General features: G+C 40.5%; 1 protein-coding gene across 2 annotated transcripts in view; it reads left to right on the top strand.

The window, feature by feature from the left end:
• The window catches only part of LOC127444526 (protocadherin Fat 1-like), a 142,242-nt gene that overhangs the window by 91,612 nt on the left and 25,077 nt on the right, over positions 1-25,553 (top strand). For both annotated transcript variants that reach the window (XM_051703928.1, XM_051703929.1), the window contains 9 exons: positions 276-4,343; positions 5,534-5,730; positions 7,749-7,902; positions 14,097-14,330; positions 19,373-19,759; positions 21,278-21,492; positions 22,256-22,393; positions 22,505-22,648; positions 23,412-23,609. In XM_051703928.1, the coding sequence (XP_051559888.1) occupies positions 276-4,343; positions 5,534-5,730; positions 7,749-7,902; positions 14,097-14,330; positions 19,373-19,759; positions 21,278-21,492; positions 22,256-22,393; positions 22,505-22,648; positions 23,412-23,609 (5,735 nt within the window). The remainder of the gene's footprint in view (positions 1-275; positions 4,344-5,533; positions 5,731-7,748; positions 7,903-14,096; positions 14,331-19,372; positions 19,760-21,277; positions 21,493-22,255; positions 22,394-22,504; positions 22,649-23,411; positions 23,610-25,553) is intronic.

The following is a 25,553-nucleotide window of genomic DNA, read 5'->3' as shown; positions in this document are numbered from 1 at the left end:
GATGAGTCAAAGAGTGAAAGGTGATAAATCGACTACATTTTTAAGTAACTGATAACTCTACAGAATATCTAAATGATGGTTGCAGTCTAAATTCAATGTAAACAGATTTATATTTTCAATAAGATGTCAGTTTGAACTCTGAACCAGTGCATCCATGATTTTGAGTCAGTCTTTAAACTCCAACTAAAACACCATGGGTTTAATATTAATGAGATCTAAACATTTCTGAAAAGGAAAATCAATACATTTGTTTTATCTTTTTTTTTCCTCTTTAGGAAATGTTGGCAATTCATTTGCCATTGATCCTGTACTGGGCATGATTACTGTGGCAAAGGAGATCGACCGTAGCAACAAGAACCGATTTGAGCTCACTGTGAAAGCCTCTGACAGAGGAACACCACCACTTAGTGCTACAATTGTTGTTGACATAACTGTCACTGTTTCAGACAATGCCATCCCTAAATTTACCGAGAAGGAGTTTTCTGCTGAGGTCAGTGAAACTGCACTCCCTGGAACCTTTGTAGGTCTGGTTACCGCTACGAGCCAATCATCAGTGTTCTACCAGATTAAAGACGGAAATGTGAATGGAGCATTTGATATCAACCCCAACTCTGGAGTAGTTGTGACTCATTCGGTTCTGGATTACGAGACAGTGCCATCATACAAACTAACTGTTCAGGGAACTAACATGGCCGGTCTGGCTAGTAACACTACTCTACTGATTCACCTGAAGGACGAGAATGATAATGCTCCAGCATTTATTCAAGATGAGTTCACAGGAATGGTCAGCGAATCTTCTCCTGTTAACAGTGCAGTCCTCACCAAAGACAACACACCCCTTGTCATCCGTGCTTTAGACAATGACCGTGATGCTAACTCAAGGCTTGTCTATCAGATTGTTGAACCATTTGCTCGTAATTATTTTGCCATAGACTCTAGCACTGGCGCAATCAGAACCATTAGTGAATTGGATTATGAGCAAAGATCAATGTTCCGCTTTTCTGTTCAAGTCCACGACATGGGAATCCCCCGTCACTTTGCGGAAAAGGCTGCCAATGTAACAATTGAAATCCTTGACATCAATGATTTCCCACCTCAGTTTAGCCAGGACCTTTATGAAACCACAGTCTTGCTGCCAACTTACAAAGGTGTGGAAGTGATCACAGTCAATGCCACAGATGCAGACTCAGGTTCAAATTCCAGGATTTTTTACTCTATTGTTGAAGGCAATATTGGAGAAAAGTTTAAAATGGACCCCATCTTTGGGGTTATCACTATTCAAAATGTCACTCAGCTTAGAAGCAGGTATGAGCTCAGAGTTAGAGTGTCTGATGGTAGATTTTCTAAAACAGCTTTAGTAAAAATAAATGTCAGAGAGAATAAGGAGAGCACTCTGAAGTTCACCCAAGAAACATACAAGGCTTTTGTGCTGGAGAATTCTTTAGAGAAGAAGACTTTAGCTGTAATAGCAGCAGTTGGAAACCAAGTCAACGAACCTTTGTTTTACACCATACTTAATCCTGATAAGAGATATCAGATCAGCCGTACCTCAGGAGTGCTTTCCTCCACGGGCATACCCTTCGATCGGGAAGATCAAGGTGTATTTGTTATTGTGGTGGAGGTGACCAAAGACAAGTCAGCTGATGTAGCCCATGTCCTTGTTACTATAATAATTGAGGATGCCAATGACAACCCACCTGTGTTTGTCAATCTACCCTATCGGGCACTGGTTCAGGTTGACACTGAGGTGGGTCACGTTATCACACAGGTGACTGCAGTTGATGCAGATATAGACAGAAATGCCGAGATAAGCTACCACCTTCAGGAGCTAAACGAGTACATTCAGATCAGTATGGGTGGGGAAATCTCTCTTAAAAAGAAGCTTGAGAAGGACTCCCTTAATACTGAACTTTTAATCACCATTGTGGCCAGAGACGGAGGTGAATCATCACTTTCCTCAACTGTCGAAGTGCCAATAATGGTTGTAAACAAAGCAGTGCCTGTCTTTAAGAAAGCATTCTACAGTCTGGAGATCCCAGAGAACATACCATTACTGATACCTGTCATACACATAAAGGCCAATGAATCTGAAGGTCCTCGAATCGTTTACACAGTCACAGAAGGGGACCCTCTCAATCAGTTCTCTATCAACTTCAATACTGGTGTCATTCAGGTTGTGAAGCCTTTGGATTTTGAGACACATCCAGCCTATAAGCTCAGTGTTAGGGCCACAGACTCACTTACTGGTGCCAAAGCCGAAGTCTTTGTTGACATAATCGTGGAAGACGTTAATGACAACCCACCTATGTTCAATAACAATTTGTACCATGTAAATCTTTCAGAGGCTTCGGTAATTGGGACATCTGTATTACAAGTCTCAGCAACAGATGCAGACACAGGTAACAACAAAGTGCTCGTTTTCCAGATTGTTGAAGAAAAAGACAAGACCTCAGAATACTTTAGCATTGACCGAGACACAGGCACAATCTGGACAGCTCACATGCTTGACCATGAAGAGAAGACCTCGCACAAGCTGATAATTAGAGCAGTGGATGGTGGTGTGCCTGCCCTTTCCAGTGAAGTCACAGTGTTAATTGATGTAACGGACCTGAACGACAATGCTCCAGTGTTCTCGCAAAATATCTATGAGGCTACAGTCAGTGAACTGGCACCCCGTGGCCACTTCATCACCCAGGTTCAGGCTTCAGATGCTGATATCTCAGATAGTGGTAAGCTTGAGTTCTCAATTATATCAGGAAACGAAGGGCAGAACTTTGCAATGGATCCAAACACTGGGGCCATATTCATATCTAACCACCGGAAACCCCATATGGAGTGTGTCTACAACCTTAATGTGTCGGTGTCAGATGGTGTATTCAGGAGTTCAGCTGTTGTGAAGGTTAATGTTAGTAATGCTAACTTCCACAATCCTACCTTCAACCAGGTGGATTATGTGGTTGAGCTTCTTGAGAACTCACCAGTTGGGACATTGGTGGCAGAGGCTCAAGCAACAGATGATGACTCTGGCACATATGGAAGACTCACCTACCATATAGTCAATGATATTGCCAAAGACAAGTTCTCCATCTCTGAAAAGGGAGAGATTTTCACTTTGGAGAGTCTTGACCGAGAAAATGCACTGGAGAAAGTGATTCCAATTTCTTTAATTGCCATGGATGGTGGTGGCAAAGTTGGATTCTGCACTGTAAATGTGATTTTAACGGATATCAATGATAATGCCCCGCAGTTCAGAGCTGCTGACTACAGAGTTAATGTAGCTTCTGACGTGCCTAGAGGAACAACCATACTTAAGATTGCAGCCTCCGACATGGACGAAGGCAGTAATGCAGACTTCACCTATTCTATTGAAGCGGAAGCAGATAATGTTGAGGAGAATTTTGAAATCCACCAGTTCAGTGGTGTCATTGTAACCAAGGAAAGCCTAATTGGATTGGAGAACCAACTCTACACTTTTCTTATACGAGCAAAAGATGGTGGAAATCCCACTAAGTCCTCTGTTGTTCCAGTCTATGTCAGAATACTTGCTCCAGAGGTCCCAGTGCCAAAATTCATTGAGTCACACTACAGATTTGCCATTGACGAGGATCTTCCTCTTGGTTCAGAAATAGATGTCATTCTGGTTGAGAGTGATCAGCCAGTCTTTTACAGTCTGGTGAAAGGGAATACTCTTGAGAGCAATCAGGATGAGGTATTTGTGGTTGACCCAGACACAGGATCTTTGATGCTGGAAAAGAAGCTGGACCACGAGAGCACCAAATGGTATCAGTTATCCCTGCAAGCGCAAAGTGAATATGAGGGCAGCAAAGTTGTCTCATCTGTGGACATTAGCATCCAGGTCAAGGATGTCAATGATAATCAACCACTTTTTGAGTCCAATCCTTATGAAGCTTTTGTAGTGGAGAATCTACCAAGTGGCACCTCCGTTATACAGGTAAAAGCCACAGACCTGGACTCAGGCACTAATGGTCAAGTGGTTTACAATTTGGATCCCAACCAAGAGTCAGGGGACATAGCAGAATTGTTTGCCATCAACAGTGAGACTGGATGGGTTACCACATTAAAGGAACTTGACCGTGAGAAGAGGAACAAATACACAGTTTCCGTTTTAGCCAGTGACCGTGGAGACAAAATACAGCTGACGGCCAGTACCAAGGTGGATGTCACAGTGGTAGATGTAAATGACAACCCACCACGGTTCACAGCAGAGATCTATAAGGGCACAGTAAGCGAAGATGACCCACCTGGTGGAGTCATTGCAATTCTTAGCACCACAGACTTGGACACAGAGGCCAATAACAAACAAATCAACTACTTCATCACAGGTAAGCATGTCTGATGTTGATTTTGTACTACCAGTTTAGTTTTATCTGTTGCTTGACTGACACAACATAAAAGGAATAGTTCATCCAAAAATGAAAATTCAGTTATTTACACACCCTCAAATTGTTCCATAAACCATATTACTTTTTCTAATTAATAGTATCAATAATTATCTTTAAGAAGACACTCAAAGCCAAAGTAGAAATATCTTCTTTTTAAACAAATATCCATGAATGCACATTTTGAAGAATTGCTGTGCAAAGAATACTTAGATCACAAAAAAGATTATAAATAGAAAACTGAATATTTTTCTGAATAACGCTTTTGAAACAAAGCGGGAACGTTTCAGCCCTGGTGCTAATTAATTAGTGTGAACATCTTTGCCAAGCAGGAGATGAGATGAGCACTTCCTGGCACATGAAAACTGTCTCATAACATCCACTCGTCTTTGACTGATCATTGAGTGATGACAGAAATTGGCATAACAAGTCACACTGCTACTGAATTACATAGATGCTTTGTGTTAATGTTGTGAAGTCCAAGCAAACATGGAGTGATGAAGTTTGATGAACACTGCAAAGTGTTCACTGAACAAATATCTCCCAACTGTCGGATGCCCTGTGAATTATATGCAGATACACAGTACAGTGGCTCCAAGAGGTGCCTGAGCACTTAAGCCACTGAAGAATGTATGAATGTGACTGCATTAGATGACAGAACATCTAACCAAGTGGCACTTATTTTAAAGACAGTTGACACTAGCACACTTTTCAAGCAAAATATTTCACAAAATCAAGTGTGTTAGGTTTGAAATTATAAGGAAAGATACTGTTCAAAATGAAGACAAGACGTATTTGGACACTTTCTGTGTCAGACTTTGTGGAGCGTGTTCATAGTTAAAGTAATGTAATGAACTACACCTGGCTTACTAGAGGCATATGAGACCAGTTGGTTAAAAATCCTTGCACAAAGAAAAGTAAAGAAAATGTTGTAATGAGAAAACATCTAGCATCATTTGTTTGCAGATGCCATGCTGATATTTAATAAAAGTTTTACATTTTAAATGCAAATAAATTTTGGGGCTGCTGTAATTTAATTTGAAACATTATGCATTAGATTTTACAGTGGTAAATATGCAAATACATAGTCGTTCATTAGTATGATCAATGTTTTTCTTATTTGCTCTCTGAAGGTGGAGACCCCTTGGGACAGTTCGGCATTGAGCACACTCAAGGCGAGTGGAAGGTCTCAGTGCGAAAGCCTCTGGACAGGGAGGAGAGGGACAATTATTTGCTGAACATTACTGCCACTGACGGGACCTTCACAGCCAAGGCTGTGGTGGAAGTCAAGGTCTTGGATGCCAACGACAACAGCCCAATTTGTGAGAAGGTATGAATTAGTTATGTGTGTGTGTGTGTGTGTGTGTGTGTTAAGAAGTGCATTGCAGCAAAATGTCATGTAGTCTGATTCTGTCAGTTTAAGGAGGAAAGAAGGGGAGGGTGCTGCCTACCTGCTGTGCATGCTAAAAGGGATGAGATTTAGAGAAAAAGGGAGAATGTCAGGAGGGATTTGAAAGGTCTTTTTGTGAAATGCAGGATTTAAGAAACAAAGAGGGTGATTTTGCACCATGAGAGCTTTACAGAGGTTTTTGTAAAGGCTAATGTACAGGTGCATCTCAATAAATGAGAATGTCGTGGAAAAGTTCATTTATTTCAGTAATTCAACTCAAATTGTGAAACTCGTGTATTAAATAAATTCAGTGCACACAGACTGAAGTAGTTTAAGTCTTTGGTTCTTTTAATTGTGATGATTTTGGCTCACATTTAACAAAAACCCACCAATTCTTTATCTCAAAAAATTAGAATATGGTGACATGCCAATCAGCTAATCAACTCAAAACACCTGCAAAGGTTTCCTGAGCCTTCAAAATGGTCTCTCAGTTTGGTTCACTAGGCTACACAATCATGGGGAAGACAATCATTGACACCCTTCACAAGGAGGGTAAGCCACAAACATCCATTGCCAAAGAAGCTGGCTGTTCACAGAGTGCTGTATCCAAGCATGTTAACAGAAAGTTGAGTGGAAGGAAAAAGTGTGGAAGAAAAAGATGCACAACCAACCGAGAGAACCACAGCCTTATGATTGTCAAGCAAAATCGATTCAAGAATTTGGGTGAACTTCACAAGGAATGGACTGAGGCTGGGGTCAAGGCATCAAGAGCCACCACACACAGACATGTCAAGGTATTTGGCTACAGTTGTCGTATTCCTCTTGTTAAGCCACTCCTGAACCACAGACAACGTCAGAGGCGTCTTACCTGGGCTAAGGAGAAGAAGAACTGGACTGTTGCCCAGTGTTCCAAAGTCCTCTTTTCAGATGAGAGCAAGTTTTGTATTTCATTTGGAAACCAAGGTCCTAGAGTCTGGAGGAAGGGTGGAGAAGCTCATAGCCCAAGTTGCTTGAAGTCCAGTGTTAAGTTTCCACAGTCTGTGATGATTTGGGGTGCAATGTCATCTGCTGGTGTTGGTCCATTGTGTTTTTTGAAAACCAAAGTCACTGCACCCATTTACCAAGAAATTTTGGAGCACTTCATGCTTCCTTCTGCTGACCAGCTTTTTAAAGATGCTGATTTCATTTTCCAGCAGGATTTGGCACCTGCCCACACTGCCAAAAGCACCAAAAGTTGGTTAAATGACCATGGTGTTGGTGTGCTTGACTGGCCAGCAAACTCACCAGACCTGAACCCCATAGAGAAATGGGGTATTGTCAAGAGGAAAATGAGAAACAAGAGACCAAAAAATGCAGATGAGCTGAAGGCCACTGTCAAAGAAACCTGGGCTTCCATACCACCTCAGCAGTGCCACAAACTGATCACATCCATACCACGCCGAATTGAGGCAGTAATTAAAGCAAAAGGAGCCCCTAACAAGTATTGAGTACATGTACAGTAAATGAACATACTTTCCAGAAGGCCAACAATTCACTAAAAATGTTTTTTTTATTGGTCTTATGATGTATTCTAATTTTTTGAGATAGTGAATTGGTGGGTTTTTGTTAAATGTGAGCCAAAATCATCACAATTAAAAGAACCAAAGACTTAAACTACTTCAGTCTGTGTGCATTGAATTTATTTAATACACGAGTGTCACAATTTGAGTTGAATTACTGAAATAAATGAACTTTTCCACGACATTCTAATTTATTGAGATGCACCTGTACTTCTATTGCGTATTGTATTCCTCTTTAAAAAAAAATTTAAAAATGTTTTCCTATGGGGAAAATCTTGTTCCTCTTTTCATTTTTCTCTCCATTACTAAACTCTCTTTCCTTTTGTTTTTCTTCTTGTCCCTATCCCATCCATAATGTCACTTCCTGTATTCATATGTCTCCCTGTTTTTTCTTTGCAGTCTCTCTATACAGACAGTGTCCCAGAGGACTCCCCTGCTGGTCGGCTGATCCTGCAGGTCTCTGCTACAGATGCTGACATCCGTTCTAATGCGCAGATCTCCTACGAGTTGCTGGGACCGGGCTCCGAGCACTTCAGCATTGACTCTGAAACAGGTAGTCAATAGTATTTGTGTTTCCTGCACCAAAATCTAGTAACGGTGCTGCACCAGTACTGAATCTACTGGGCCACAACAAAAAAATTTTACATAATTTTTGAGTTTGCTGTCTGAATTTAATTTAATGAGTTAAAAGGGTCAGGTACAGTGAAATAAAATAAAGACAACACATCTTTCCATTAGTTTGTCTCCGCTGACTGTGCGCAAAAAACAAAACAAAAACATGCTGTATGACCACTGTAATCTGAATCTGTCAAAAAGACTCCAGGGTCATTCTAGTCATTCAGGTTACTGAATTTAATTCCGACTCTCTCACTGGACCGCAAGTCATCATTGTTTTTTTTTTTTGTTTTTTTACCTTGTTGTGTGTAATTGACCCTCTGTGGACCACATTAATTTAATAACATGGTTGGTTAGATAAGAATTGTTGGCCTAGTTAAAGTTGCACATTCATAACAGTTCATTTTTATATATGGAGTTTCATTAACAAAGATCAGGAGGAGCAAATTCATTTAATCTGACCAATCACACTGCCAGAGTAAGCGTATATAAACAGCTGCTTACATCTACGTGGCATCGAGCCTTCCGGCATTCGGCCTCGCCTGTTTGCCCACGAACAGACCCGGGAGAGAGACTCGGATCGTCAGATGCTACTTTGCTGAAAAGCATTCGCCCTCATCAGAACAGCTCTTTCATCTAATTAATCTTGTTATTCAGCAGATTAGTTTTTTGCAGCAATGACCGCTACCACTAAGTCTTTCATTCTAATTTCTATTCGCCAAAGCAGATCATAGCATGAAGCTGCATCCGCAAACTGGCTGCTTCGGCGCTGTATACATTGACAAACAGCTCCCTATGACTTTACATGTTCTCTTATCTAAACTTTCCACCTGGAGCGGTCCATCACGTGAGCCTGCCTCCGCATGCCGACCACTTCGGCGCTGTATACATGTGAAACAGCCCCCTACAACTGTTCATATGTCCTCTTATCTAAACTTTCCACCCTGAGCGGTCCGTTGCGTGAGCCTGCCTCTGCGAACGGTCACAGCTCTGGCTTCGTGCCACTTGATCTCTATTACAGCTTTAATTGAGCGTGAGGAAAACAAAACTATTAACTATTTAATTCAGTCATCTTTCCAACGCTCCCCAGCTTGATTACCTCGCTGTGCAGCTTGTTTAGGGCGTGTTCTATTCCGTTTGAAGTTACCTTCCAACATGGCTGTCATGATTGTTCTCCCTTCAAAGAACTTCGGAGTGTGAATTATTCCATTTGGAACACGGGAAATTATGCAACAAGCAAACTTCCTTTCAAACGATCGCTACTCTAATTTCAAACATCTTTCCAAATCAGCGCAGACATTTTAGCGTGAGCTCGCTGCCGCAGCAACATCTGCTCACTACAGCTATATACAGCTTCTATCCAAACAGAATTCTGCTCCGCAAGAGGTGGGTCGTGCGCCGCGTCACAACTTGTTCATGAATCATTCTGCAAACTTGTCTCGCCTCCTGGCAGCATTCAAGCTCACCATGCAGCCCCGATAACCATGAAGCAAGCACTTCTACAAACTTCTACTCATCTCTAGACTATAACATGACTTTCTCTCCTCCCGCCCAGGACAAACTATCCATGGGCCACTGTAGCGGATTCCCGCATGAGGCTGCCTCCACTGGAGAACCCCACTCTAGACCCATTCCCCTCTTCACTTTATCCCCCTCCTTTCTACAGTTCTAATCTCCCCTACTCCAGAACCGTTCCCTGTGTGAGGCTGCCTCCGCAAGCGAACCCGGTCCTGAATCCTTTCTCATTCTCGCCGCACAGCCCCGATAACCATGAAGCAAGCACTTCTACAAACGTCTACTCATCTCTAGACTATAACATGACATTCTTTTCTCCCTCCCAGGACAAACGTTCATGCAGGTAAAATCAGTCCATCATTTTAATTTTACAAACAAATCTTCTCTACTTCTTCATTGGATTACAAACTCTTAACAAGCTCGACCATAGTACCTAATTGCTGCATGACTTTAAAAGTGTTCAACAATCTGTCATAATCATGCGCTTCACCCAAGCTTAAAGTAACGGGTTGAAATCGACGGCGGATGATTCGGCTTCGCATTTTGGTTCATACTCACAATATTTCAGTTTCCTGTAGAATTTATGGTTATCTTTATAAATAAGTCGTCTCTATTCACTGCACTACTGCAAACGGTGCCATGTAGTATCTAGTGTTCTACCGCTGAATACCGTGCGGACCCACGCCTGCAAAGTCAAGTCAACCGTTATTTATAGAGCACATTTTAAAACAACAGAAGTGAGCGAGTGAGCTCAGTAAAATACAGCATAACCATCCTCACATAAATCGTATGCTCTCCCACTGAACGCGTACGGTCCCGCGCTCAAGGATTCAAGGCATTCGTAGCGCAGCGAGTACTCCCCCTTTCAAATGCAATGAGGGCCCCCATTCGATCTCAGGTTGGGCTCGCTCGCTCAAGCGGCAGCCGAGCCCCTCTCCTACGGGACTTGCCCGCTCGCTGCACAGGCCCATCCCTTCGAACCAACCACGTCTGGCTGGGGGCTTAAGGTCAGGTCTGGGTGGCTTGGTTTCACACCTCTGCCTGGGGCGACCCTGTCCAACCGCGGGGGCAGCCCCCGTGTTCGGGCATAACGATCCCTCAGCGCATAACAGCTCCTGCAAAAGCTCATTTCCATGCGCCCGTAACCGCCACTGTCTATTCAGAGCTTCAGTCTATTTTCATTCTTCATTTTCTACCTATCCTGCACCACCCAGTTTCCTATCCCCTGAGTGGACCCTAGCGTGAGGCTGCCTCCGCTAGCGGCTCCACTCGTTCATCTTTGGCACCTCTGCCCATCTCACACAGGGCTTAGCAAGTTTTTTTTCATCATTTCAGGTTTGTCTTCCTTTTGGGGGGAAATAAGAGGCTCGCTGTCCCGTTTCCTGGTTTCTTTTTGGGGGTTATTCGAGCTCGGATTGAGCCCTCTGCCCAGGACAGCGAGCCAAACACGTTTACACTATCCTCAATGCAGGATTACATTAACTTGCGAACTACTGAAATGGAGTGTCTTTAACAGAGTTTGGGAGGAGCAAGTTAATTTTATCCGACCAATCACACTGCCAGAGTAAGCGTATATAAACAGCTGCTTACCTCTACGTGGCATCGAGCCTTCCAGCATCCCTCCACCTCCCCATCTCCACATATCTATTTCATCAATAACTAATTTAAGTCCGGGGTGGGTATTCGAGCTCGGGTCAAGTCTCGAGCCCTTTGCCCAGGACAGCGAGCCAAACACATTTACACTATCATCAATGCAGGATTACATTAATTTGTGAACTACTGAAATATTATAAATGCTATTTAAATGTTACAAAAATAATATAGTTTTGTTTAGTATGTAGTTAAGACCAGTTGCTGCACCAACACTGATGTGTATGCTTGTCATCAGGACTCAACTAGAACTTTATTATAAAATAAGCTGATGTAATTGATTATGTGTGCCCATGTCACTGCACAAACTCTTTCTCTCTGTCATCACTGTCACACTGCATTGGGGAATTTCTAAAAGTATTATTCGAGATATCCCACCCACTGGTCCATAACTCTAAAATTTCTTGTGTTGAAGACCTTTGTTTTAATAGCCTGACAAATATATGCCACATACACACAGAACAGCTATTGTCAACCCCATTTGCTTGTGTCTGCAGTCAAACACACTTAGCATTTAAAACCATAACAACTGTTGTAATTTAAATACTTTTGTAATTCCAAGGAAGGAAGTACACCCTTGGGCTTTCTTTACTGTGTTTTTTAGTCAACAATGAATACCACTAAATTCTGTTTTCATTCTGATATTATTCTGTTCTTTTGTTCTACTTGGTTATTCACACTCCAAAGAAGTTTGTAGCTCAGAGCAAGCACACTCACACAAAATGTTTTATTAAAACATTTCAGCTTGTTAGTCGTCTCACTTTAGCTATTAGCACAAGTCAATTCTTTCTCATCTGTGTGAATTAAACATTGGTTACAGCCGGAAGGAGAGCAGAAATCGAGCGGGTTTGAGACAGCGTCACGCTGCTACAACACAAAAGCTATTGTAAAGGCGCTAGTCACTGGCTCTTTGATAATGCAGAGTGTGAAGGCAGGGGATGTTGGCTTGCAAACTGAAGGAGCGCTACTGTTCTTTTGTGTGGGTTATGTGTGCATGGAGGATTTTCTTTGCTCTTTTCCATTTTCTTCCATCGTGGAGAAAAAGAAGAGCATTATTGCACGTTAGCATTGCCAAAAGTGCTCTCGTGCGAGCCAAGCAGACCCCTGAAAGCTGGCGGCTGCTTTTCCAAGGGTGACTTTCCCTTTATTTCTTTTTACATCTCACTCTCTATGCAAACCCACAACCAGACTGCACTCTATCCTCCCTAGCTATTTCTTTCTTTTCCCACCACTCCCCTCCTTTCTTTAATCTTTACCGTTTCTTAAAGCTGCTCAACGCAAGGATGATTTTAGCTCTCCTTTAGGGGGATCTCCATGAACTCCCTGCATTAATTTCTTCTTGAGATGCACTCCAGCTCCAGAGGCACCACACCAACAGCTGGCACAAAGTCAACTATTGAACACAAAAGAGCTGTTTTAAATCAGTGACCACTCACAGATAAATGGAACGCAGCTCATGCATGCTGAAATTATTAGGTCAGATCATTTCATCATGAAAGAGACGACTGTCTCCCTCCTTCGCTGATAAAACAAACTGCTTTGCTTTATTTTGAGGGCATTCTTAGAGTGTTCTCTTGACTTGACAAATGAGATAGTTTGGAATCGAATTGGATTGTGTCTGGCTCATTAATGGAGTGCCAGCTGACGTTCAAAGTGATTGGTGGAGGGAGTTCCTTAGAAATAAACTGTGCGTGTGTTAACATGAGTACCTGTGCACTATACACAAATTGAGTTTATACTACATCAGAGATCGCTGCTACTCTATTGATTTCTGTGAGGGTGGTGTGTCGCATGGAAAAAAACACAAGTCTTTCTGAAAGAGTCTCTCCAAAATGTGACCAAAAGTTGAGAATATTGTAACTTTTGATGCCGAGAACTTTGACATAGGCATGCATTGACCAGTGGAAATTTCAGAATGACGAGTCCAGTTGTGTTGCATTCCCACTTGGGCAGTACAATTCATTTAAAATGAAATCGAGATTATGATTATGGCTGCCACGAATAACCAGTTGTGAAAACTGACAATTGCAGCATTCCATTTACCTTTTTTCCGTAATATAAGTTTTTTTTCATAATCCGAAAAGTCCTGCGACAAAGTCCAAAGCAACTTATGTACTGCACATAATGTATACGTAGGTGATGTTGGCCAATCAAATGCTGCACAACAGAACATGTATGCATACGCTCAAACAAATGAAAACACCAGCCATAGAGATGGTAGAAGCATTTTAAAGTAGCCAATTCAGAGTATTTTACATTTACAAATAATTTTATGCAGCCAGTTTTAATATTTTATTTTAATTCCATCACAACATAATTCCGCTAACAAACTCTAGACTGCTCTCAAACTCCTTACATGACCACAAAATAATGTTTCATCACACACCTCATAAAAAACATTCAATCAGTGGACCGGACAATTAATGCATAGCAAGCAGGGTTGCAGATATATGAAATAGCCATGATCAACAGTCACTAATGTTAATGAATGAATAGAATACAAGAGGCATATTGTTTTACTCACAGACTAAAAGCTGTTTATTTGTAAACAGTTTAGAGGTTATAAACAGATGTGGCTTATATGTCACGAGTATTCTAACTAGTCCCAGACATAAACCAATAAAACAGCAATGACGAATCAGAGGCGCTTATATGTCTATAGTCTGTAGTCCTATCAGCAATGACAACCGATCTTAATATGCAAGTTTGAATCAATCAGATGCCCAGATGTTTCTCCTACTTTCACCTACTGTATGTTCACTGTGGCATGCAAAAATTAATGTTGAAGCAACATCACCTGCCACTCAAAAACAACCTTTAGAATAAAAGCGAAAAGCATATCGGGAATTGGGAATTATTTTGGACATGTATATTATTCATTACATGTTGTGCTATGACATAACTGTCGTAAATCGCAGGAAATTCTTTGGTGTGCAAGCACCCTAAGACGTATTTTTGTTTCATCAGGTGAATTGAAAACACTGCTCCCTCTGGATCGGGAGGAAGAGGAGGTGCACAAAATGAAGGTGCGTGCTTTGGATGGAGGTGGGCGCTTTTGTGAAGCAGATGTTGAGATTAAAGTCGAGGACGTCAATGACAACGCTCCGCAGTTCACCTCTGACCCCTACACCTTCACTGTGTTCGAAAACACAGAGATAAACACACCTGTGGCCCGCCTGTACGCCTCTGACCTTGACACAGGTAAGATCTGTAGAATCCAGGATTTAGAACAAAGATGCATGTGTACAATGGTGGTGATGGATTGTGTGTGTGCGTACGAGGTAAGATCGTTTCCCAAGACATTCTTCAGTGTTGTCTCCTCGCCACATCTGCGGTTGTCACTGTCCAATTTTGTGACAGTATGGTCTGTTGGTGCCCATCTGTCGTATTAATACTTTAGAGAGAAAATCAACACTTTCACATCCATAGTCAAACAGGACAGCACCCTTGATCCAAAAAAAGACAAACATCTCTCTCTCTCACACACACACATTTCCACTCGATTTGCTCCGATTTTCATTTGCACTGAATTTTTCCCTTATCATCTGTTTGTTCTGAACCTTCTATCCTCAAACAGATAGGCTTTGTGCTAAAGTAAATTGTCTCTGTCTACATTCCAGGCTCACTTCACTACATTTCAGTTAAGCCTAGCCTAAACAAAAGCAATCTCTTATTCTTCCCTCTGTTATTTCTCAGTATCACTGCCAGAAACGGAATAAAGGAATACTCTCGCAAGCGCTTTATTAGGTACACCTGTACACCTACTTACTCATGTGATTATCTAATCAGTCAATCGTGTGGCAGCAGTGCAATGCATGAAATCAAGCAGATACAGGTCAGGAGCTTCAGTTAATGTTCACATCAACCATCAAAATGGGGAAAATGTGATCTCAGTGATTTTGACCGTGGCATGATTTTTGGTGCCAGACGGGCTTTTCATGCACGACAGTCTCTAGAGTTTACTCAAAATGGTGCCAAAAACAAAAAAACATCCAGTGAGCACCAGTTCTGTGGACAAAAACGCCTTGTTGATGGGAGAAGTCAACTGTGAATGGGCAGACTGGTTTGAGCTGACAGAAAGGCTACAGTAAGATAACCTCTCTGTACAATTGTGAGCAGAATAGCATCTCAGAATGCACAACATATTGAACCTTGATGTGAATGGGCTACAACAGCAGAAGACCACGTTGGGCACTTTATTAGGACCATAGTGTTCCTAAAAAGTGCTCGGTGAGCGTATATTTGTATATATTAATTGCAATTTAGAGTGCACTATAAAGTCAATTTAAAGGAATACCCCTCTAAAAAGACCTGCATATCTGTGCTGGTGTTCTAAAAGCCTTCTTGACTAGCTTAAGCAGCAAGACTTCTTTGGTCAAGCAGCATCACCAGTTTTGCTGGTGAATAGGCAATTACTATGTTAATCCACCAGCTAGACCAGCTTCAAACCAATACTAACAAGCATAAACCAGCCAAAACCAGCATTATGCTGCTCTAAGTTGGTCTTTTCAGCGGGGATATTCAGAGTTCAGTACAAATTAAGCTTTATGAACACCATCTGTGGCATGCTTTTAGCTCAGTTTGTAAACAAACAAAAGCATGCTTTGACAGTTGACAGGTGTCAAGCATACTACAGTTGCATAATAGACTTCCATTTTCAATACATTTCTGCACTCGCTTGATTTGTTTGTTTTTAAAAACTGAGGGACGAGGCAAAATTATTTTCTGTGGGAATTGACAACATGCCACAGATACTGTTCATAGAGCTTAACTTGTATTGAACCTGGAATAATTACACTCTAGTATACTTTTAATATGAACTAAGTGAGTGCAGTGAATCTATACAATGTATAGTGTTGTTTAAATGTTTAGAGTCTTGTTGGGGAATCCAATATCACAACTGTCAAACTGAAACTTCAAATTACACAAATGGGAATGGGGTCATTGGAAGGGGCTTTTTCAGGAGGCTTAATTCATACTAAACTGTCATGAAGCAGTTGCTCTCCAGTAATTTGGTCTGACGGAAACTCAGTAGAACACAAGAGTTTGTGTTAACTGACTATAATGAGTGAGTGTGTTTTGATAGATAGCATTTTAGAAGCAAACCACAAATGAGGCTTACTCAAAAATGCATTAGAGGGATTAGTGTGCTCTGTCTTTGTCTTGTTTATTTGTTTGTTTGTGTGTGTATGTTCTCTAACAAAATAAGCACTGTCTCGTACACACATTTTCTTTTTAATATTCAGCTCAGGACCAAAGGTTTCACCACTGACTGTTTTATAGGATGAATTTATCATAGCTAATCATCATATCTGAGACAAAGGTGCACCGTTAAATCACATACTGTATTTTTGTGTTGAGAATCTTTATGGATTGATTCTCCATCACTGTTAGCAAATAATGTTAGCAAAGGCAAGTGGTACAATTGTTAGGCAACAAATGGTAAATACAATGTATATGTTATCCTGTTAAAGTTATCAATTTTGCACAAAATTAAATAAAGGTATATGTGACAATGGTTTTGTGACAGTTACATGTGGTAACTGTAGTACATGCAGAATGGTGACTCTGGACTGTTTAATTTTCATACATACTGTAAGGCATATCCAAGGTTTATCGGCCACAATGCCACTCTACTTTGTGTCATGGCTAAAATGTCCACAAGCCCGCAACGCCAGACCCGTATTAACGGTCAAAGAATAGATTAAAACAGGGGTGTCAAACTCAATTTCAGCCTGGGCCACATCACGGTGTATTTGTGCCCTCAAAGGGCCCTTTGAAAATGTGGCACCAGCACCTGCTTCAGTAGCACCCGTGCAAATAATATTACATGCTATGTACATTGAATTGCACATTTGACAGTACAGCATTGATTTTTGAGGTTGTGATGCAGATACAAATTATATTAACAACAGTAATGTCTGTAGATAAATGAACAACTAATTTTTATATGGCTAAATTGAAATATTCTGACAGTGTGAATAGGTTGGTTCTTCTTTACAGATTCCTTTCATCAGGCTCCTACTGATAAAACTACAGCCATCTCTTGGAATTTCTGAAGGCAAACAAAACAACTTACATTTTCCTACAATCAGAAAGCATTACAAGTGTATAGATATTACGCAGATGGAACAGATAGCTTGGTCCATACTTATGAAAATGCACCATAGACCTTCCATAGTATCCATTGTTTTAACAATGATATTTGTAATAGTTCATGGTAACCATAAAACCATGCATGGCTCTTCACTACCATGGTTAGTAACTATGGTTTCTATATAAAGAACTATGGCATTTTTGTAATGAAAAAGCAGCAGTCTAAATACATTTAGAAATATGTTCTGCTACAACTACCATAGGTATTACCGTACAGTTAGTGTTACTGCAGTAAATCCATGGTAAAGTGTTGTAAGTGTTGTGATCTGAGAATTGAAAAGCCTTCTAATTTATGTTTTCTTTGGTTTTAAACTATTTTCATCCCCGAGACTTAAGAGTTTGCAACAGACAATTCTGTACCACATTCAAACGGGTTTCACAATCCCCGAAGCTTCTCACAGGTTCACAAGCGCATTTAAAATAGTCTGTGCGATTGAGACCTGTCCACAAATCACCGCGTCTGCTCTGCCCTCGTGCTGCTATGATTAAGCCGTGCTGATAATTGACTTGTGAATCGCTGTTACATTCCGCTTTTGAAGCGAGCAAAATGCACACCAAAACATACAGATTACAGGGGAAGGCTCATTTATATTCATGAGGAAAGTGCTAACTAATTATTCAGTGAAACGTTGCGATCCCCTGCCATCGTACGTTTCAGAAAATAGCTTGCGGGCCACTTGAAATTAAATGATTTTGACAAGTGTTGTTATGCGGTGACGTCACTGTGAGTAAGTGCGTGTATTTGTGAGTGTGTGTTGTGGGGTTCCTTTCCCAGGGTAGAAAACGCTTGCCAGCCCCAGTCAGCTGTGCGCAATGTTGTGTCAAGAATATTAAATTAACTATGTGAAATCCCAAGAGCATAATGCATATAGGGGAAACACTGTGATCTGAATTAGGGATGCACCGATACCACTTTTTCTGTCCCGATCCAATTCCAATACCTGAAATCTCAATATCAGCCGATCCGATACCATTGTTGTTTTTTTTATTAATCAGTGTAGAAGATCTATTCCTCACTGTGTAATACTAATTGGGGGTAGGTACTCTTTTATATGTAAAGAAACACAAACCTTTAACTACAGATTATTTCAATATAATTGCATAGCCTATATATATATATATATATATATATATATAAAAAACTTTATTGTTGAAAAGTCTACTTGATAATGTAGCAGCAAAATGAACATTCATTCCAGTGCAAGTCTTCAGTATAAAAGAAGCCAGTTTTCTTTGCATTTTTTTTTTTGTTTGTTTGTATTTTGTTTTTTTACTTGTATCTGAGCTTTAAAGGATTCAGATCTCTATTTTGTTCACTTTAGTTGTAAGATATCAGTCCACTTTTCATTCACACAGTTATCTATTGGAACCCCGTCAAAAAACTTTATTTGTATTTGTAAACAAATAATAATAATAATCATTAAATATTATTATTATTATTATTATTATTATTATTATTATTGAATTGTATAATTTTCTAATACCAGAATTAAATATTTTAGTTAGTTATGAACCTTTTATCAGGAAGTCCTGTATGTGGGCTAGTTCACAGTAGTTTAATTCACTTCTTATTCAAAATCTGATAAAATGGTCCAGATATAAGCGAACCGAACTTGAGCATCTGTATCCGAGATGTTGTTCGTGTGGTTCGCTTACCAGCTGGCGTGTGCTTATGTGTGTGTGTGTCAGAGCCACGCCATTCACTCAAACGTGCTATGCATGCAATTATATATTTACTTATTAAACAGCCTTTTGCGATTCATAAAGCCATCGCATGTCTTCACTTCATGAGACTTTGTATAAAATGCACGAGTCATATGGACTACTTTAATGGTGCTTTTATGGTTCTATTATGTCATTTTTGGATCTTGACAGTAACGCACATGACTAAAACACATTATCGGATTTGGATCAGGCTCGTTGGACCGATACCCGATCCATCTAAAAACATTAGTATCGTAGCAAATTTAATTTATTACTGAAAGGAGTAGAAAAACAAAAATTGCTTGATCAGAAGTCTGAAAAACTTGCACTTGCATCCTAAATGTCTGAATTAATCCCGTTACGCATTGTGTGTTTGTGTTCAGATTTTAATGCAGAAATTCTCTACTCCTTGCTGGACTCTGCTGATGGGGTGTTCTCCATCGAGGAGGAGACGGGCATCATTCGACTGGATCATCCTCTGGACCGTGAGCTCCAGTCGCTCTACACCCTCCGCGCCCAGGTCACCGACCGTGGCTCCCCACGCCTCTCTTCCCTCACCACTGTCACCATTTCCATCCTGGATATCAATGACAACCCTCCTGTCTTTGAGCGTCGTGAGTACACGGCCACTGTTGGTGAACACATCGCCGTTGGCACTCAGGTGTTGCGGGTGCACGCCGCCAGCCGAGACGCAGAAGCAGGCGCAGAGATTACTTACGCAATTATCAATGGAAACGAGAGAGGAGCGTTCCGCGTGGACCCCCATACAGGTTTGACCCATATTTCTGTTTCAAAATGTAGTGAGATACCTACCAAGACTAGTAGAGTGACTGGGATTTGGTAGCATACATGGTTGTTGTAATTACATACTGATCTAAGAGCGGACCATCCTAAATCCTCATGGTATCCATACAAGAGAAAGAACCACAAGGGCTTCTTTCAGATATGAATGACTCACTAAAACAGCTCTGCTAGCATAAGAAAGAATCTAAATAGAGAGATAATCTCATTAAATCTCTATATTAAATTTTTCCCTTCTCTGCATTTCTTGGTTCTTAATCTATTACACTCTTGTTCTGATTTACTACATTAGTATACTTTCCTAAAGGGATGATCACACACAATTTTAAGCATGCAAAATGCCAGCGAATGTGGGCTATAGGATATGGGCCTTGTCCACACTAATACGTTTTCGTTTGAAAACGCATCTTTTTCTCTCTGTTTTGGCCTTCCGTCCACACTGAGACAGCGTTTTTGTCCGTTAAAACTGAGCTTTTTGAAAACGCACTCCAAAGTGGATACATTTGAAACGCCGTTTTCACGTTGTAGTGTGGACTGTGAAAACGGATGCTTTCGAAAATGATGACGTATTTTTAGTCATGTGACGCAGTCATGTGACCCATTCAGTCCAAAACAAGATGGTGAACGACGTTGTATCGCAGTTGTTTTGGCTACTCTCCACTTTGATTGCGTTGTTAAAGATTAATGTCAGTTTGTACATACTTCAGCTTACATTTCTTCAAAGGAGACGGGATGTTTACTCGCAGTTGTTGTTCAGTGGCGGAACGCGAGGACAGTTGCCGCGACGTTTCAAAGAGTTGGAAAGTAAATAAACGCCTGATGGAAATGACGCATGTCGAAGCGTCTTACGTTTTACTCATGCGCATTACAGGGACGTAAGCGTTTTCAGACGTTTTAGTGTGGATGGGCAACTTTTGGAAAACACTTGAAAACGCTAGTGTGGACGGAGAGCTTTTTGAAACAAAAACGCCGTTTTCAAATGTGTCCGGATTAATGTAGGCGTAGCCATGATCTGATGCCTCAGGGCTTCTGTTTTAATAAATAATGCATTATAAATGATAAATAATACTTCAGTTTGCCATGGCACTGCGAACATTGCAGCTTCTAAATTAAAATTTCAGCTTTTAATTTTTTTTTTTTTTTTTTTTAGAAAAAAGTTTGAATTCAACTAGTGATAATAAAATTTCCTCCATGCTTGATTTTTTTTTTTATCAATCTGTAACATTTAGATTCTCTGTTGTTCAAATGTGTTTTTAGTAAATTATTTCGCAGAGTTCACAATATAACTTTGGTACGCTGCAAAAAAACAAAACAATTTCGTGTACCCATGTGAACGGAAGTGAATGGAAAACAAAATCTAGTCTGTTATGTCTGTGTATTTTGTACTATTTTGTAATAGTAAGACACTAGAAGTTGTTTTTTGTTTTGTTTTAGAGTAAGTAGCAGTATTTGGAGAGCTTTTGAATATCTAAATCTCCCTTTCCCAGGTGGCATCTTTGTGATCGAACCTTTGGATTATGAAACGGCTCATGAGTTTTACCTTACGGTGGAGGCTACAGACGGAGGCACGCCGTCTCTCAGCGACATGGCCACAGTAAACATCAACCTGACTGATGTAAACGACAACAGCCCTATCTTCAACCAAGACATCTACTCAGCTGTGATCAGTGAAGATGCAGAGCTGGGAAAGACTGTGCTCACCGTGAGTCACCGTCTTATGTGATGCTGTCTTCTATATTCCTTGCTTCTGCCAGCTTCTCTTATTCAAGTGCTTCTGAATTTACAGTAGCCGATATGAGAAGGGTTCCCACAGTCATGAAAAACATGGAAATGTCAGGGAATTTTTAAATTATGGCCTTGAAACAACCTTGAAATCATGGAAAAGTCTATTTTTTTTTTTTATAGTAAATATTTATTTTTTTATTTGTGCTCCGCTCTTAAATATTTCATTGCTCTTGTGTAAAGTAAAACTTGCTTGCAAGTCATAGTGGTTTCAGATGCTATTGATGCTATTGAAATTCATTGGTCAAAAAGTGAGGGGACCCTGACAGGCCTCTGTGTTAGATCATGTCTTAAAGTCAACACAGAGCACCTTAAGCTCAGAACAGAGCACACACACTAAACAAACACAGGCCAATGTCAAACTGGAGTTTGGTGACTCATGCCACTCTCTTATCTGTAGTCCCTCTTCTCCCCTCTCTCTCTCTCTCTCTCACCTCTTTCTCTCTGGTCACTTATTACAGATGCTCATGTCTTACCATTCTGAATATAAATTGTCTACGTGAGAGTGAGGCTTTGATACCGGCTCTGTTTCACTTGTGTGCCTTCTGATTTCCCTTGAGGATCTTAGCCAATAGCCACTGACTCGAGAAGCAAGAATGACAAAAGGAGTGGTGTATATTGCATGTCTGAGTCTATAGCAATCTTTATCTTAACCAGGTGTGTGTGTGTTTGTGTGTGTGAAGGTTATGGCTGACGATGCAGATGGCCCATCCTATAATCAGGTACGCTTCTCCATCATTGATGGCAATCAAGGCAGTCCTTTCACCATCGACCCCGTCAGAGGAGAGGTCAAGGTGGCCCGCCAGCTTGACAGAGAGAAGGTACAATACACTCAGGTGTACCAGGTGCACAGAATTTGCTGCAACCAAATGATGGCTGACAGTTTGCCACATTTTTTATTTGTTTGGCATTGTTTTGTGTGTGTTTTTTAGACCTCAGGTTACACACTGACTGTGTCGGCCTCTGATAACGGAAGCCCGGCTCGATCCAGCAGTGCCACAGTCAACATAGACGTCTCAGACATAAATGATAACCCACCTCTCTTCTCTCAGGCTAACTACAGCATCATTATACAGGTATGAGTCATTAAAGTAGAAGATACAGTGATGTCACTTTGAATAATCTCTGCAGGTGCTTGTTTGTGGAAAAATTCTTAAAAACAACATGAAATTAAAACTGAAACTATTTACTCTATTAATACATGTTCCGCATCTTATTTTGTACGATTCATGAGTGCAAAAGGAAAACAAGCTTGTTTTCATTAGTAGCGTTTTTCGCCTCTGAAACAACTTTTCAGCTGACACAACCTAGAAAAATGATTTTAAAGGAGTTGTTCACCCAAAAATGTAAATTATTTTATAATTTTTTTTAAATATATATCCCTTCTGTTGATAGTGACTTGCTTTAATGTTTAAAAAAGCACCCAAAATTATCATAAAAGTAGTTAATTACGTTAATTAAAAGTAAAAGAAACTGTGAACGGTGCTTGCCAGATCAAAAGTCGCTGCCATGATGCGAGTGATTGTTTCCATAATGACCAAGGGTGTGTTTCATCAACAGTTTTAAAATGCCAAGGTTATTCCACTGCATATTTATGAGTGTTTTGACTGTCGCAACTCTCAATTCGATTTTCACATTTACTGAATAAATCGTGAATGGTAAGAATAGTGAATAGTGATATTATCTTTTAAGCATTGCTTTTAGACATTTCTGGTAACAAATTACGAATTTTGTGAATTTTGTGAAAGTGTACTATGTCAGATTTGCCCTTAAGATGGAAAAATGTGTTTGTGGGTCTGAATCGTAAAACACTTAATATTTTCTGTGTGTGTTTTATAGGAGAACCAGCCAGTTGGTACCAGCATTCTCCATCTGACCGTGTCTGACCGTGACGCCTCCCACAATGGACCTCCATTCATGTTCTCCATTGTCAGCGGGAACGAGGGTGATGCCTTCCAAATCACTCCTCAGGGCGCGCTGGTCTCCGCAGCAACGCTGAGCCGTCAGGCCAAAGAGGTCTACCTCCTACAGGTTCAGGTGAGTCAGAAGTAGTGGTTGAATCAGACCTCAATCACTGTCTCTGATTCTCCAGCTCTCACTGAAGCCGCAGGGGTCATGTTCAGTTTTCAGTAGAAGTCTGAAGGGATATACTGTATGAGCAGTAGAGCTCAGGTGAAGCAGTGTTCAGTGTTCCTCACGCAGGCCAGACACTGGAAATATGGGATGATGAAGTAGCAGACATGAGAAGCTACAGGCAGTGTTCCTGTAAGAAACTAGTTACAGCAGTCATTTCCTCTTGTAGAACACACACTACATGGCTAAAGGAATGTGGACACCTCTTTTAATTATATTTTAGCCAACATGTTGGAATGTGTCTTCTGTTTCCATTTTGAATTTAATTGGCAAATGTATACATTGACTTATGGACTAAGCAAATAAATGTAGCTTTGGTGTGTTTTGTGTGAACTTAGATGTTAAACTGTTAAATGTTCATGAGACAATCAAAGCTCAAGTGCTCCCTCTACTGACTATGACAGGCACCTAATTGTCAAGCTCTCTTAGTTTTGTTAGAAGCCGTTCTGCCCTTAATAAATACTTGAAACGGCTTATTATGCTGATTTTGCACAATGTGTTGACAGAAGACAGAAAATCTATTGCTTTAGCAATCAATGATTAATCCTTTTCTGTACTCTAACGTATGAGATGAATCATAAGTGGTTGGTAAAATGAGTTATTTTGTTTAGTGCCTTGCTAAGACAAGCATCACTATTGCTATGCTACTTCCTCAAATTTGCATTTAGGGATTTCAACAAACCACTAACCTAAAGTATTAAACTTTGGTGTGTAACTCATCCCACACAATTAATGCTACATAAATGAATTATAATTAAAAGAAAACAACTTGTTGAAATGAGGTGAGCTTTTGCTTTTCTAAGCGGTTGGACTTAAGCCCAAAGTATACTTCGGTTTTGACACGAACGCTCAGTGTCTATGTACAGTCTAACGCAAACCTTTCAAAGTAAATTCCATTTGACTGTGCGCGCATACACAGGTGGTTGGTGCATGCACGCTATGACTGCTGTGAGAAACTGGATTATTTCTCTTCAGGCATTTATCCCATTAACATATCTTTATATTTCTTCAGACTCGAGTTATGCAAATACAGTTATCTCCTGACCTCATCACACCCGTGCTCTTGACGTGCACATCCACTGTTATTTCCAGCTTCGTCTCCTGTTATTTACTGGCGATTACATCTTCTAGCACCTTTTTGTGAAAGCAACAGCTCATCTGTGAGTGTTGCTACCTTGTGGACCCAGTAATTAGTGCAAATAATTCCAGATGTATGCAAGAAAAATCGGGCTGTGTGCGTTCAGTGCTCGAACACTCTGCTGATGACAAAATTTGGGCCATGCGTCCTGAAGTGTCCGCGTCTGACTGAAGTATACTTTGGGCTTTACAGTCACCTGTTGGACAGGCAAAAAACTCCCATAGAATTTAATTAAAAGAATATTCAGGGTTAATACAAGTTAAGCTCAATCGACAGCGTTTGTGGCATAATATTGATTACCACAAAAATGTATTTAAAAAAACAAGGTTACAGTGAGGCACTTACAATGAAAGCGAATGTGGCCAATTTTTGGAGGGTTTAAAGGCAGAAATGTGAAGCTTATCATTTTATAAAAGCACTTACATTAATTCTTCTGTTAAAGCTCATGTATTATTTGAGCTGTAAAGTTGTTTAAATTGTAATTTTTACATTTTAGGGTTTTAGGGTTTGTTGACATTACATCGTCATGGCAACAAAGTTGTAAAATTGGCTCTAACTTTACACAGAAAAGATTATTAAGTGATTTTGTCATACTAAAATCATGTTTACATGCATATTGTTTACGTCTTGTGGCTATACTTTTGAAACGGTGAGTATTTTAACATTAAAAAAATTGGCCCCCATTCACTTCCGTTGTAAGTGCATCACTG

The sequence above is a fragment of the Myxocyprinus asiaticus genome, chromosome 8, assembly GCF_019703515.2.
Source record: "Myxocyprinus asiaticus isolate MX2 ecotype Aquarium Trade chromosome 8, UBuf_Myxa_2, whole genome shotgun sequence".
Lineage (NCBI taxonomy): Eukaryota > Metazoa > Chordata > Actinopteri > Cypriniformes > Catostomidae > Myxocyprinus > Myxocyprinus asiaticus.
The sequence above is the reverse complement of the archived record's forward strand: the minus strand, read 5'-3'. Positions and strand labels throughout refer to the sequence as shown.